Source organism: Perca fluviatilis, chromosome 19 (assembly GCF_010015445.1).
Source record: "Perca fluviatilis chromosome 19, GENO_Pfluv_1.0, whole genome shotgun sequence".
Taxonomy (NCBI): Eukaryota; Metazoa; Chordata; class Actinopteri; order Perciformes; family Percidae; genus Perca; species Perca fluviatilis.
Window position 1 is genome coordinate 35159074 of NC_053130.1, and position 15427 is coordinate 35174500.

General features: G+C 41.3%; 1 protein-coding gene across 1 annotated transcript in view; it reads right to left on the bottom strand.

Annotated features, from left to right (window-relative positions):
* atp6v1ba (ATPase, H+ transporting, lysosomal, V1 subunit B, member a) overlaps nucleotides 1-15427 on the bottom strand; it is a 53107-nt gene that overhangs the window by 10030 nt on the left and 27650 nt on the right. The window contains exons 7-11 of the mRNA XM_039783937.1: nucleotides 8748-8849; nucleotides 6032-6129; nucleotides 4531-4654; nucleotides 1732-1882; nucleotides 1-30 (exon numbers count right to left, since the gene is read on the bottom strand). The exon at nucleotides 1-30 is cut by the window's left edge and continues 53 nt beyond it. Of these exons, the coding sequence (XP_039639871.1) occupies nucleotides 1-30; nucleotides 1732-1882; nucleotides 4531-4654; nucleotides 6032-6129; nucleotides 8748-8849 (505 nt within the window). The remainder of the gene's footprint in view (nucleotides 31-1731; nucleotides 1883-4530; nucleotides 4655-6031; nucleotides 6130-8747; nucleotides 8850-15427) is intronic.

Here is a 15427-nt window from a genome sequence, read left to right on the forward strand (position 1 = left end):
CAGTCAGATCAGGAATTGGATGGGTGATGTCTGTTGCATGCACAAAAATGTATTTTATCACAACATATCCCACAAATATTCATGTATTTGCAATGCAGTACAAGTAATGTAAACTCTACATAGTTTAGTTTACTTCCACATTGAAGAACATCTACTATTGAGACACAATTCTAATCACTCATTGATTTGCAGGCATTAACATAATGCCACACATAGGACAGAAATAGAAGAAAGCTTTTTTGTCAGCTTGTCATTTTAAAGACCTTTACTCTGAATCAAGAGCCCTTGGGAACACCAGCAGTGTTCAGTAAAAGCCGACACAATCACCTCCCCATGATGCTGTGATGGCGGACTCCAGTTCAAATAGATAGGAGAAGGCTCTTCATGTGTGTTGCTGTGGTACAGTAACTACATGTATCAGAAATGTCTCATCAGTCCATTTGAGATGCCTACTGCACTAATTCAAACAATGACTTGCCAAGAGATTTAGGGGAGAGCATTGATGGAGAGAAAAATCAACAAATCAAATCTGCATGACCACACTGATATCCAACAGATGCACAAGCAGTGGAACCGAGACTCTGAACGGGAGCAGGTCTTACAGGTCTTATAATACATCCATGAACGGCAGTGGATGGCTAGCAGAAACATAACTCCTGGAGCAGAAACGTATGAAGAAAAGGGTCTTTTGAATGGAAAGTTGAGATTCAAAGCCCTTCCAGATGGTTCTAGACTAAAGTTATCTGCATGTACTCTGATGTGAACTGAGTTTTGGGTTGCACGATATTGACAAAATGTGATATTGCGATATTGACCATAAATATTAGGATATCCATATTCATTTCGATATTCTTCAACGTATATCAAAACACAAAAGTTATGGGAAAACACATCTAAATAGATTAATAGAATATCAAAACAGGTCTGTGTACAACACAAGGATTTATTTAAACTGACAGTAGAACCTGAATAAATAAAGATTATTTTCAGGATAATTACTATGCACTCATCGTAGTGTCTTGTGTTGGTTTTTGAGGTGAGAAAAGAAATTTGTCGTATTGCCTCTTACGCGCTGTACTAACATACGGCATGTTTTGCAGAGTGAATTAGCTTGAGCAACATCGGTTGGCTTAAAGCCAAAGTACTTGCTACAAACATTTCCTCTTTAATGTCCATAATTCCGTGGTCTCTTCTTTCCTTTCCCCTTACCCACTCGCTTCACACTCTGTCCTTTCGCTTCTGTCGCTCTCTCCATCTTCCTCTTCACTCACGCTGTCCAAGTGTGTACGTGTGACAGGGCAACTGGCCAATGAAATATGCAGGCTCTAAAGTGATCAGAACAAACAGCCACCGGGGCATCTCTCCACAAATAAACGATATATTGCATACTTTTGGGGACATTTTCGAAATCGATATTGCACAACGTGATATTGAAAAATCTATATTAAGCGGATATATCGTACACCCATAACTGAGTTACCACCGGAGTACTTTGAGTCTCCAATACCACTTGAGCATCACAAACTTGAAAACTAACCTTTTTAAAGTACAGGATTAACCGATAGAAAATGTGTGATAAATTTGCAATTAATCACGAGTTAACTAGGACACTCTGCGATGAATTGATTGACAGCCCTACAGCGAATGCAAAAAACATGCTCATTGATATCTAGGTCCCCTACAAGGCTGACAGTTGAAAGAATGCTTTTGTTCTGCTGCTGCTGCTCTCACCATCGTTGGGCATGGTGAGAATAGGGATCTGGGTGATGGAGCCGTTTCTGCCCTCCACTCGGCCGGCACGCTCGTAGATGGTGGCCAGATCGGTGTACATGTAGCCAGGGAAGCCTCTACGGCCGGGCACTTCCTCTCGGGCCGCAGACACCTACAGGGGAGGAGAGGGAGGGCGACACCAGAGCTGTAAAAACCAGGAGCTAAAAGGAACGAGGTTCTTAACATGCATTTACACTATATTTCATCAAGTTTGAGAACATTTTAGAGCTGCATAAATAAATAAATCAATCTTTGTCTACTTGGGATCAGTAGAACAAGCTTAAAGGTCCCATATTGTGAAAAGTGAGATTTCCAGGTCTTTTATTATAAAGCAGGTCAGGGTGCTATATAAATACTGTAAAAGTATCAAAACGTTCAATCCACACATTAATGCACACAGCCTCTATTCAGAAACTGTGTCTTCAAACGAGTCGTCGGGACTTCTGTACGTTGTGATGTCACAACTATACTAACTAACTAACTAACTAACCAACCAACTAACCAACTATGTAGAAAGTGCTGCTACAGTGCCGTTACAGTCATTTTCCGGCTGCAGTGACAGTGCCGTATTATATACCTAAAATAGAAGTATTATAAACTAAGTAAAGTGCTGTAACGTGAACAGTCTATAGTGCCATAGAAGGATCAAGTCTGAGCAGCAGCTGGTTGGATTTAGCTGCTACAGGACGCTACAAGTAACACCTTTCACATTTTTATCTTTTGTTTATAAAAAATAAAGACGAGTGCAGCTCTAAAGTCTTTATGTTTCCCAACAGACCTTTGGGGTTAGGGGTTTAAAGAGGAGGGTGATTCATTACAAACCATAGAAATATATATGATTATTTTATCTTAAGGAAGATGTAATCTTACTGCGAAAGAAAATGCATCCCATTCATGCATGGGTTTAAAGGGGTGTGGGCAGGCTAAACATCTCTGAACTGTTTATTCAATGCTGAACTCAACCTTCACATGTGTGAATGGGGAACAGAGGTTGCATGTTAATGTCCTCCTGGCTCTTTGTAGCTGCTGAAATACCCATCGAGCTGCCTGAGTCCTACCTGACTATTCCTGCAGCGTTCATGTGCCAAGGTTATGGACAGCAAATACAAGACGGGAAAATAACATATGCCCATGCACCGTTTAAAATCCTTATTGCATATTGAGACGGCAAACTGTACAACATAAAAGGATTATTATAGAGACACAAAAGAGTGAGACGCAGAGGCCTGACTCCTCACCACAATGTCAGAGGAGGACAGTGTGTGGGGTGGGGGGGGGGGCATTATCCTCCCTTTCAGCCAGGAGCACAATACTTAAGTGTGTGTAGCACCTGTGTGCTAACGCCGCAAAGAACTGCTAACTCAGAGAGAGTAAGTGTGTACCGATACCTCCTGAATATACTGGACATGTGCTAATTGTACATTAAGATAATGGAACAGTAAGGCAGATATAGTTCTAATGACTGTAAAACTACAAGATAAATATTAGTGATGGTCCAAGAGCCATGTACAGTACACACATCAGGATAGGTACAATGTGATATAGTAATACATTAAAAAGACAGACCGTTGCACTGGCCACACACAAACACAGACACACACAGACACAATTTACTTTGCAAGAGAGAAGTAAGTAATAAAACATATAGCATGTGGGGTTGAGCCTCCGCACCGTTATCAACAGGCATACAGCAAAAGGTTAGGTACAATGTGCAATGGTAATACATTAAAAGACACACTGTTGCACTGGCTGACATGTTCCTCCATCACCATAAAAAAAAAAAAAAACAAACACACACACACACACACACACACACACACACACACACACACACACACACACACACACACACACACACACACACACACACACACACACACACACACACACACACACACACACACACACACGGTTATTCCCACATTTAAATCTTACTTACAGAAATAGTGACAAGCACACCAATGTGGATTAATCCACAGCTGAAAATAGTCCCAAAAAAATGCACTATTTTCCTCCTTTGAGTGACATTTGCTAAAAACTTTTTATGAATTTAACTATATCATTGTGAGCAAATCTTTTTTTTTTTTTATTAAGATACATTTTTTATTCTATATTAGCACCATTTATCATTACACACACATACAGAACAAATTCCACAATATGTGCCAGGTAATATCAGATGGTGCACAGAACAGAGAAACACAAATTGAACAAGAACAAAAAACCTTCCCACCTCCCCACCCCCCACGGTCTCGAGGAAAACAAAAGAAACAAACAAACTGAAACCACACCTTGCCTAGTCACTCTCTTCTAGCTCTTGCGGGGCTGAGGTCATTAGGTCTGGTATTTGTGCTGCTGTGCTTTCCCATAAGTTGATAGTCGATGATTTGGCTTTGTATTGTGAGCAAATTTTAAACATTTCCATCATCAGTAGGGACGATTGGGCTTTGGGCTGAGATGAATTGAAAGTAAGAAAAATATTTTTTAAATGCCAGACTTATCTTTCAATCGTTTCTCGAATTTTCCTATCTCGTCACTCATGCTGAGAATACGTTAACATACAGAAGCACATCTTCAGCTGTGTCTACTTACTGGGGCATATTACTACCTTTTTTTTTAAGTTTCCAGCAGGGCCCACATTAACGACACTATATGCAGGAGTGAAAGTTTTTTTTCTACTCCTCGGTGCAGATGGGGCATGTGAACATGTTGAGAGTGTAACCAGTGTATGTGTGTAAGGCAGATGAGTTGGTGTGGTACCTCTCGCAGCGCCTCAGCGTAGGAGCTCATGTCAGTCAAGATGACCAGGACGTGCTTCTCGCACTGGTAGGCCAGGTACTCGGCTGAAGTCAGCGCCAGGCGAGGGGTGATGATACGCTCGATGCTGGTTACAAAAACAGTTATATTGTACACATAAACTGAGGTCTGAATTTAACTCTAAAATCTGTTCATACATTTCACATGACAATAACAAGCCAATGAACAAAAGATTGTTGTGTATAGAATAGGGGTGTCCCTGACTAAGAATTATCATAGTCAAATCAGAATTGTCAAGTCTCGCCTATCATCCACTAATCGTGGGGGTTGGGGTTGACCGTCGGTCACAGATCATGGAAAGTAAAACTTAAAGTTGACATCATGAGGCGGTTGGATTTATTTACCCACTTTAAAAAGATTCAGCAAAAGCTTCAAAGATTCGCAATAAGACAAAACTGATTTAGAACGTTGCAGGGAAAGGTTGCAGTAGTCACAACGGGCGGAGGCTCAACGAGCACCTGCAAGCACGCTGTATGGCCGAGCGACCTAGAGAGTGACGGAAGAGAGCGAGTGTTGTTGGAACAAAGCAGTGACTCAGAGAAATAACACGTTTTTGCCGTTTCATCACTAGAAATGCAGCTGTAGCAAATATCTCACTATCACCAATGTTATCCACATTCATACAAGTGATAAATCCAGCTACAAAAAAAGCCTGAAAGTCAGAAGGTAGGACAGAAGTGCACAGAGTCGTTGCTATGGAGATGATACACCGTCTAGTCACAGTGGTGTAAACTGGCAGCTGTCAGAACGTTGCAGACCGATGCGTTGCAAGTAGCTGCTAGTTTACACTCATCTCGTCCACAATCTTTGGTCTGAACTGGGCTTTACGGCGCTGCCAAAATTCCACGGTGAGACTGGCAGTCGAATCAGGCTCTTTACATCGAATATTGGAAGATTTTAGGTCACCTCTAGTATAGTATCGCATTGCCAGACCTTCCTCCACAGCGCTGCAGAGGAGGATGGGAGAAAAACATGCTCTGGTTTATTGGCATTTCTTTAAACCAATCACAATCGTCTTGGGCGGAGCTAAGCTCCGGACGGAGCCACGCTGTCTCTGCCAAATAGTCTCAGGAAGGAACTTGTTCTGGTGGAACGTGTACGTTCAAAAGTAGTTTTAGTCGTGCAACAGAAAACTCTGATTGGACAGATAGTCTAGATAGCTGTCTGGATTTACCCTGCAGAGATCTGAGGAGCAGTTAACCATAGTCCTCACAAATCCACCGGAGGTTAGAACCCCAACACAAAAGAGCAGGAAGGGGACGCACATCCGGTGGAATTTCTGGCGGCACCAGAACAATCCCGGAAGTGGAACGTGGTCGATACAGACTATCTCTAGTATAGAACATCATTCAGAATCAATAACTAAGCAAAACATACAGAAGCTAGGATTTGCTGGTACAATTACTGTTGTCATTGCTGAGGATCATTTCGGAGTGAATCTTACGTGGGGTCATTGGCCAGGTTGAGGAAAAGACAGACGTTGTCCATGGAGCCATTCTCCTCAAAATCAGACTTGAAGAAGCGGGCAGTTTCCATGTTGACCTGACAGACAAATTATACAAGTTAATGAGACGAGGTGAAAGATCTTAAACCAAAGGTTAACTAAAGGTTAAAAATAAGACCCTTTTCAGACATCAAATAAGTAACATTACTGGCATCATGCATCGGTCACAGCAAAGTTACTTAAACTGCTTCCCGATGGGGACGCCGGAGAGTTGTAGGAAAAGATGTGCGTACATGCTGGAGAAAACAATGGCATGATAGTTATTGTAGTTTGGCATGTTGATTTGACCGGATGACCATCCCCGTTAGCTGTTGAAGCTGCAGCAGAGGCTGTGAAACACCGTTGGAGGCAGTGGAGGTACAGTTACCCGATTGCTGCTATTTGAGTCAAAATCTTACTCATTCTTGGGAGACATAACTCAAGTAATCTTTTGGAAAAAAAAAAAACTTGTGTTATACAACACAAATGTTAATGCGCTATCTGCCGTCTCCCAAAAAGACCAATTGTTACTCCAAATCCTTCATTCCCTCTGCCCTTAAGCTGCTGAATGCCGAGTAGCTGTCTTGAATGAAATGTATTTTGCACAAACCTCATATTGGTCATGGTTTAAAATTGGTGGATTGTAATTTGTTATGTGCAATACACTCAGCACTTTATCCATTTTATTATTTTATTTCCTCTCTCTTAATAGCACCTTCCCATATGCCTTTTTATTGAGCTCCCTCTATCTTTGATGACTGGCAGTATGAATGTGTATGTTTCAGTGAACTGTAGAAACTGAATTTCACTTCATGGATAAATAAGACCATCTGTATCCATATCTGTATACATATAAAAGCTTTTGTCATTCGGAAATATGTGTCGGTTAAAGAAATGCTGGTTATGATCTATACAAACATGACAGGAGCACTGTGGAGAGAGCACTGCAGAGAACAGTGGTGAGTAGGGCAGCATGAGATGAGGAAAATATCTAATTGCGATTATTCTGACTGATATTGCGATAGGATTCACGATATTGGAGTGAATGATCGTTTTTGTATCATTATTCTCATTTTCATTGAAAATGATTAACATTGAAAGAAATTAAAATGATTATAGTGTGATTTTTGCGAGGTTCTGTACTAAACAAAGACTTTTTCTTTAGTCTGTAGGATAGGATGTTTAGGCCGGGACATCTCTGCAGCACCACCATACTTCATTCTGAACGGTTTGACACATATTTTACCTTTAACAGATATTGCGCCCCCCCCTGCAATTTGGATATTGCAATAGTCCATATTGGGGAAATCCACTATCCTCGTTCTATGCAAAAATAGATTTCATAGCTAAAGTGAAGCAAATATTAGGGTTCGGTAGTCTGAGTTAGAGAAACCCAGTGGGTATCTTCTCTTTTAAGTTCAAACCTTTGTTGCTATGTCTCTCGTACTGTAGCTCAGCAACGAAATAAAAAAGGGGCAATTCTGTCCTAAATAGACAGGAACTTTCAAACATCCCCAGTTGATTAGACTAACTCAGACATTAGCTTCAACTGCACTTTGGAATGCATTTTCCAATGAAAAGAGGACAGTTTTGTCTGTTCCATTGCAATCATGCTAGCAAGGTATCTTCTTTTCTTGATCTTTTCTTCTTAAAGCCAATTCCGTATTAAATGTCCTCATCAGCTTCACCATTTCTTAGGTAAGGGGTTCTGCTGCCTGTTTTAGAATGTCAATGCAGTATGTTTAGTGCTTTGCTGGATATTCATAATTTCAGCCTTGCAGTTAGCATTTTACCTTGACTATTGTTATGACTTTTATGTAAAAGTGACTCAAGCGCTTATTCAGACATGAGACCAACATGTAAAATGGTCAACATATTTATATGGGTTGACGTAAAGCAGCAAATCCTCACAACTGAGGCGCTGGAACTGTGGGATGTTTGCGGTTGTGACAGAAAAGGACTGGCCTTGACTAAAACTAGACCAAAGTGTGTTAAGGTTTCCTATAGTTAGTCTCGTCATGGTCAGAGTTTTAGTTAAAATCAAACGTGACAAAAACACTGATCTTGCACTCAGGATGAAGACCAAGACAAATTCTAATCAGGAGTCATTCCATAGGAGATCTTATCTCAGTACAAGTCTTATACTCTGGGTAAACAAAGGTTTGGGGTGTTAACATATTAACTACCATTAAACATATGCATTGCTGTCACTGTGTGCACTATGTCCTTCAATTTGCCCTTTCAAAAAATGCATATCCATGTGTTGACCTGTATAAATCCCTAATAACCTGCTAGAATAAGCACAATGGGATGTGTACTGGTGGAGAAGTGGAAGAGGGAAGGATTAGTGTTTAGCAAGTGAAGCAAATGTGCGTTCAAATTCGTTCGGTAGAGGTCAACCTGTCACAATCGTGGGAATTAGAGCAGCCAGGAGGGGAGAACCTGATACTGCGGGGCTGACAGCGTTAAAGGGCCTGTTGAATTAGTAACCTGTCTACATGGCCGGGGGATATGCTCAGAGGGGCAGAAGTAACAAGAGGGACTTAAAGGTGAAATCACCTGGTGAATAAAAGACAGAAAGCAGGGCGGGAGAGGAGGGAGAAGGGACAGGGTGTCACATCAGGGTTAAAAGGGGGATTAGAGTCACAGATTGGGAGGGGGAGGGGGGTCTGCTTACCCCCATGGCTGCGAAGACAATGGCAAAGTTCTCAGAACTGTAGTCCATCACATCCTTGGACTTCTGCACCAGGCCGGCCTGGCGACATATCTGGGCTGCAATCTGGGAGCAAGAAAACATACAGGAGCATTCAGACACTCAGGAGGTCTTAATGTCAACACAACAAGCTAGGTTTCCATCCACTTGTCAATCTAATTATCTGAATTTCGCTAAAAACAATCATGCGAATAAAGCCGGTGAGAGCGTTTCCATCCAACGGCTTTAAAGCCAATAAAGACCTTTGTGTAATGACGTCACATGCTGTTTTGCGGTCACACTCTTATATCGAATAGATTTGAGACATTTGAAGGTGTTTCCGTTCATTTTCGCACTGAATCGCTCAACATTCAAGCTAACATTTTCAAGCTAACATTTGCGAACAAAGTTTGCTAGCCAAAATGGATCGCGCTGCCTAAGTACAAATGATTACTACAGCACAAGTTGTAATAGTGCTTATGTGCCAGCTGATAGCGACATGTCAAGCTATAATAAGACAATGACGCTATCAAAACATCGCTATGATGATGCAGATGGCATTTCTTTGCCTATTTCATTCAATATTACTTAATTTGCATAAAAACATGGATGGAAACATGGCTACAGTCTTTACTATCATAACAAATGTCCACCTAATGACGCAACGTATATTTGCGAGAGAATGTAAACGATAGGTTTCTATTTCTATGAGGGAGGAATACTTATTTTCGTAACAATCAAGTATCAAAAACTGAGGACACGCTGTTGGATGCTGTCCTCCTCTTTCTTCAATGCCTAACGAATCGATCTCTTTCTCTCCCTGACCCTGTCTTTCACTGGTTGAAGCCTGAAAATATTGTAAACAAATTAATAACATAACTAGTTCCACTGGTCGGACTGTTGAGCTCTGTTTCAGACTGATACCTCCGGTTCAGGCTGGTCCTCATCCTCAACACGGGCCTTTTTCAGTCACGGAAAATACTTTTCAATACTGGATTGAAGCAGCAAACATTCAGTGTAAGACATCACATTATTTATAATAAGTTTATTTGATTAACAGCTGCTACATATAGTGTCTTGACCTTGACAACCTGACTGCATTTTGCATGTTAACTTTCTAAAGCAGGCGCAATCGCTTGTTTGTGTGTGAGACGCGTGAGCGACAGAGAGACGGAGGAGAGCAGGGAAAGGAAATGAAGTGAATGAATACGTTGCATGTTTTAAATAGAGTTCAAAAAAAAAAAAAAAAAAAAAAAAGTATAATGAATCGCAATATGTGGCGGCCGGCGTTGATTGTATGGCGCACTGCCACACATTAGTCCAAGTGTGGGAAACACTTTAATTAGATTTAGCTTCCAACATTTCCAAGCACCTAAGATTATAGATAACTCCTCTTGAGATCTGTGATCAACTTGTATTGGCTGAGAAAATGCAGAAACACCATAGCTTTAAATGGTAGCCTAATTCATGTTCACAACTTGGAGCTGCAAGCTGAACTACAGTGCCTTGCGAAAGTATTCGGCCCCCTTGAACTTTTCGACCTTTTGCCACATTTCAGGCCTCAAACATAAAGATATAAAACTGTAATTTTTTGTGAAGAATCAACAACAAGTGGGACACAATCATGAAGTGGAACGAAATTTATTGGATATTTCAAACCTTTTAAACAAATAAAAAACTGAAATATTGGCGTGCAAAATTATTCAGCCCCCTTCAGTTAATACTTTGTAGCGCCACCTTTCTGCGATTACAGCTGTAAGTTGCAGGGTATGTCTCTATCAGTTTTGCACATCGAGAGACTGACATTTTTGCCCATTCCTCCTTGCAAAACAGCTCGAGCTCAGTGAGGTTGGATGGAAAGCGTTTGTGAACAGCAGTTTTCAGTTCTTTCCACAGATTCTCGATTGGATTCAGGTCTGGACTTTGACTTGGCCATTCTAACACCTGGATATGTTTATTTGTGAACCATTCCATTGTAGATTTTGCTTTATGTTTTGGATCATTGTCTTGTTGGAAGACAAATCTCCCTCCCAGTCTCAGGTCTTTTGCAGACTCCATCAGGTTTTCTTCCAGAATGGTCCTGTATTTGGCTCCATCCATCTTCCCATCAATTTTAACCATCTTCCCTGTCCCTGCTGAAGAAAAGCAGGCCCAAACCATGATGCTGCCACCACCATGTTTGACAGTGGGGATGGTGTGTTCAGGGTGATGAGCTGTGTTGCTTTTACGCCAAACATAACGTTTTGCATTGTTGCCAAAAAGTTCGATTTTGGTTTCATCTGACCACAGCACCTTCTTCCACATGTTTGGTGTGTCTCCCAGGTGGCTTTTGGCAAACTTTTAAGCGACACTTTTTATGGATATCTTTAAGAAATGGCTTTCTTCTTGCCACTCTTCCATAAAGGCCAGATTTGTGCAGTATACGACTGATTGTTGTCCTATGGACAGAGTCTCCCACCTCAGCTGTAGATCTCTGCAGTTCATCCAGAGTGATCATGGGCCTCTTGGCTGCATCTCTGATCAGTCTTCTCATTGTATGAGCTGAAAGTTTAGAGGGACGGCCGGGTCTTCGTAGATTTGTAGTGGTCTGATACTCCTTCTATTTCAATATTATCGCTTTCACAGTGCTCCTTGGGATGTTTAAAGCTTGGGAAATCTTTTTGTATCCAAATCCGGCTTTAAACTTCTCCACAACAGTATCTCGGACCTGCCTGGTGTGTTCCTTGTTCTTCATGATGCTCTCTGCGCTTTACACGGACCTCTGAGACTATCACAGAGCAGGTGCATTTATACGGAGACTTGATTACACACAGCTGGATTCTATTTATCATCATTAGTCATTTAGGTCAACATTGGATCATTCAGAGATCCTCACTGAACTTCTGGAGAGAGTTTGCTGCACTGAAAGTAAAGGGGCTGAATAATTTTGCACGCCCACTTTTTCAGTTTTTTATTTGTTAAAAAAGTTTGAAATAGCCAATGAATTTCGTTCCACTTCATAATTGGGACCCACTTGTTGTTGATTCTTCACAAAAAATTACAGTTTTATATCTTTATGTTTGAGGCCTGAAATGTGGCAAAAGGTGGAAACGTTCAAGGGGGCCGAATACTTTCGCAGGGCACTGTACATGAGCAACACAAGATATGAAATCCTAAACAAACGTATCGGACACACTGAAATAACAAGTGTAGCCTACTTGCTTTGACCACTTTATTGTATATTAAGGAACGTATTTATTTAAAGATTAACCTCTTCAGACGGAACCAATGGGCTTGGATCAGAGTCCGTTTACACAGAGAAGATTATTAGTAGATCAATTCATTGTTGGTTTTACTCTTTTAATGGAATGTGTTAACAATAGGGCTGGGTACAGAATTCAGTACTTTTTAGGCACCGACCGAATTGCATATGAAGAATTGAGTATCGAAAAAGAAAAGTATCGTTTTGGAACCAGTATCAAAGTCACGGTATTGGTATTGAATATTTTTGAATGATACACATCCCTAGTTAACAATAAGACAAATCTAAGATATCAGCTTATGCTTAAAGTATTCTGTTTAAAGGCTTCACAGAGACAACTCATCAAGTCTTTAATTCTACATTTGTTATACTGTACAACAAACCACAAGTAACATCTTCACTGAAACTAATAAATCCAGCAGAGTGAAGAGTCTGTGTGATACGTCATGACTTTGTGGAATGAAAGAGGAATTTCACGCTGATCACATAATGTCATGGCCACAGCGTTGATCCGGCTTGACCTCTCCATGCACCCCCGGGTTCAGGCACCTGGCCCATACACAACACCAACACATGATTGACCTCTGTGACATGTGCTTCATCAAACAATGAGCCAAATGTTCACACCATCCCGATGGCACAACAAGCGGGTCCTCATTAGGCGGACAACACACGCCCTGGTTCTTTGGCCCGTTCACCAGCGGGACCCTTTGGACCATTAATTTTCAGACTGCGGATGAGATTGGGGTTGACAGCTGTATTTATGCTCATAACACAATAACTGATTAAAGAAACTGATTCTATGGCATATTTGCTCTGTACATTTTCACTACAATCTGGCTTGGTTGTCAACCTTAATCAAACGGACTTCAATTTAAAAGTATTTGTGGAAAGCATAACCATACAAATATTAAAAGCATGTCCATGGAATATTGTTCTCTGATCAGGGATAAAGAGGTGCCTAAACGTGAAATCAGCCTTTACAGTGCGGACTGTTGATTTAAAAAAAAAAGGAGCTGTACTCAAAATACTGAAGAAAAAAAAAACGGGGCAGGGATTGCCTCCACATGGCTCTCACAGAACCCCAATACATGAAATACCGGCGTTTTCCCCCCCACATGCACGCACGGCCAGACCGGCTACCAAAACAAACACCAGAGAAGCTCAGAGTACAACACACACACACACACACAGAGGGAGTGTGACTTCATTCTTTACTCCACTATACCTTTACACAGTAAATATTTCTTTACTGCTATATTAATGTTCTGAATGTCGAGTACAGCCCCTTTTAACTGACATGTGGAGATTCCCAGTCAGAAATATGCAACACTGATTACATTCATATATTATTCATTACATTTATATTTTTCTAACTGTTCATACTAACACAGAAACCTAGTTTTATAAGAGTTCATTTTGACAACTTCTACTTACTTTTGGAAACTGATGGTGGCAGAAAACAAATGAAGTTTAAACATGGTCTTGTTCTCTGTGTCATAACCACTTCAAAATAGGGTTTTAGTGGCTATCAAAACATCTCTCAAATACATAAAGAAATACAACGTTGTTACGGACCGAATTGCACACCATTGTCAGTCAGTAATGCATTCATTTTTGTCCCTGAGCATTGATGTGTACAGGACTGTTGGAGTGAAAAGAAGAATACAGGGGTCAGCATTGGTTTCTAAAACCTTTTTTTCCCCCCCCCTTTCTTTCTTCAGCTGAAGAGGATCAAGAACAGCCGATGGCCTATCACATAAGAAACCGCAGTTGTGCTTCAGCAGATTGAATCAATCAATATGGTTTCATGGAATACAATGAGGGGTGTGTGGACGATCTCCAAAGCTGTCCTACTTAAACTGGTGTATTGTGACAAAAACCTCCATTAGCCTGGAAATAATACATCACTCTCCTTTAAGTATGACCTAATCTGGTTGGCACTGGAGCTAAAGCCAGAGCCCAGTGAACGCTATACCAGCACAATGAGTTTGGTTTAAGTTTTGCTTTCGTTAAAGGTCCCATGACATGGTGCTCTTTGGATGCTTTTATATAGACCTCAGTGGTCCCCTAATACTGTATCTGAAGTCTCTTTTATATAGACCTTAGTGGTCCCCTAATACTGTATCTGAAGTCTCTTTCCCAAAATTCAGCCTTGGTGCAGAATTCCAGCCACTAGAGCCAGTCCCACAATGAGCTTTCCTTAGGATGTGCCATTTCTGTGTCTGTAGCTATTGAGGAGGAGAGAGGGGGGGCAAGGTGGAGGGTGGGGGTGTGGCCTTGACCAACTGCCACTTTGCTCGTTTGAAAGCCATGATGTCTCTCTCTCATGGGTGGGCCAAATTCTCCAGGGGCGGGAGGGGAGGTAACCTTGCTCCTTATGACCTCATAAGGAGAAGATTCCAGATCGGCCCATCTTAGCTTTCATTTTCTCAAAGGCAGAGCAGGATACCCAGGGCTCGGTTTACACCTATCACCATTTCTAGCCACTGGGGGACCATAGGCAGGCTGGGGGAACTCATATTAATGTTAAAAAACCTCATAACGTGAAATTTTCATGCCATGGGACCTTTAATGGTGAAGTACCAATCCCGTAAACAGACATGGGGTCTTCCTGCTATGGGATTCTTTTCTGTGTTTTTAATGTTGCTGTTATTTAAATGTGGGCAAGTCATGTAGAAACTACAACCATGGCACTTACCAATTCACTTTTGTCAAATGTTTTACTTTACCTGAACTGCATCTATACAACATGAGATATTGTAGTATGTAACACACTTCACTAACATTTACTTGGGTCAACTGAGTCACGCGCTTCTATTGTGAGGCATCAAAATCTCTGGAAAGGAAGCACAAGCCAATTTGTCGTCATGTGACACGGAGGAAAACAGTCGACACACAGGAATGACCCGAGTCATCAACGTTAAGCACTTCCATTGTGAGACTGCGACAGAAATGATCCCAAAGCTTTTATCTTGAGATTTTGGTTCATTCATTGGGAACACGTATACCCGTATATTTCAGGAATAACTAAGTATCTGAGTTTATTTCCAGTTTGCCATTTGCTTAAGAAATGATTATCAAGTGAAACAACAGAAGGATTAGATTGTATTGACATTCAGGCAAACAAATGCTTTAAGACAGTTGAGGAGAATTTTATGAAACAACTACTGCAGTTTTTGCTGCATCGTGTCTTGTAACCAGGGCATGAAATTAACACCTGCCCACCCGCCAAATGCGGAATTGAGTGATTCAGATGCGTAACTATCGGTAAGCAGGGTACGCGGTTGTTTACAGGCCTGGTCCAATCAGGGGCCCGCATCACTGGAAGACATTGATTGACAGCCGGGGCTCCCTATCTCATTTTCATTACTCACACAATCCCAGCAGTCCCAGGTGCAGCCACTGACCAAGCGGGGGTGAG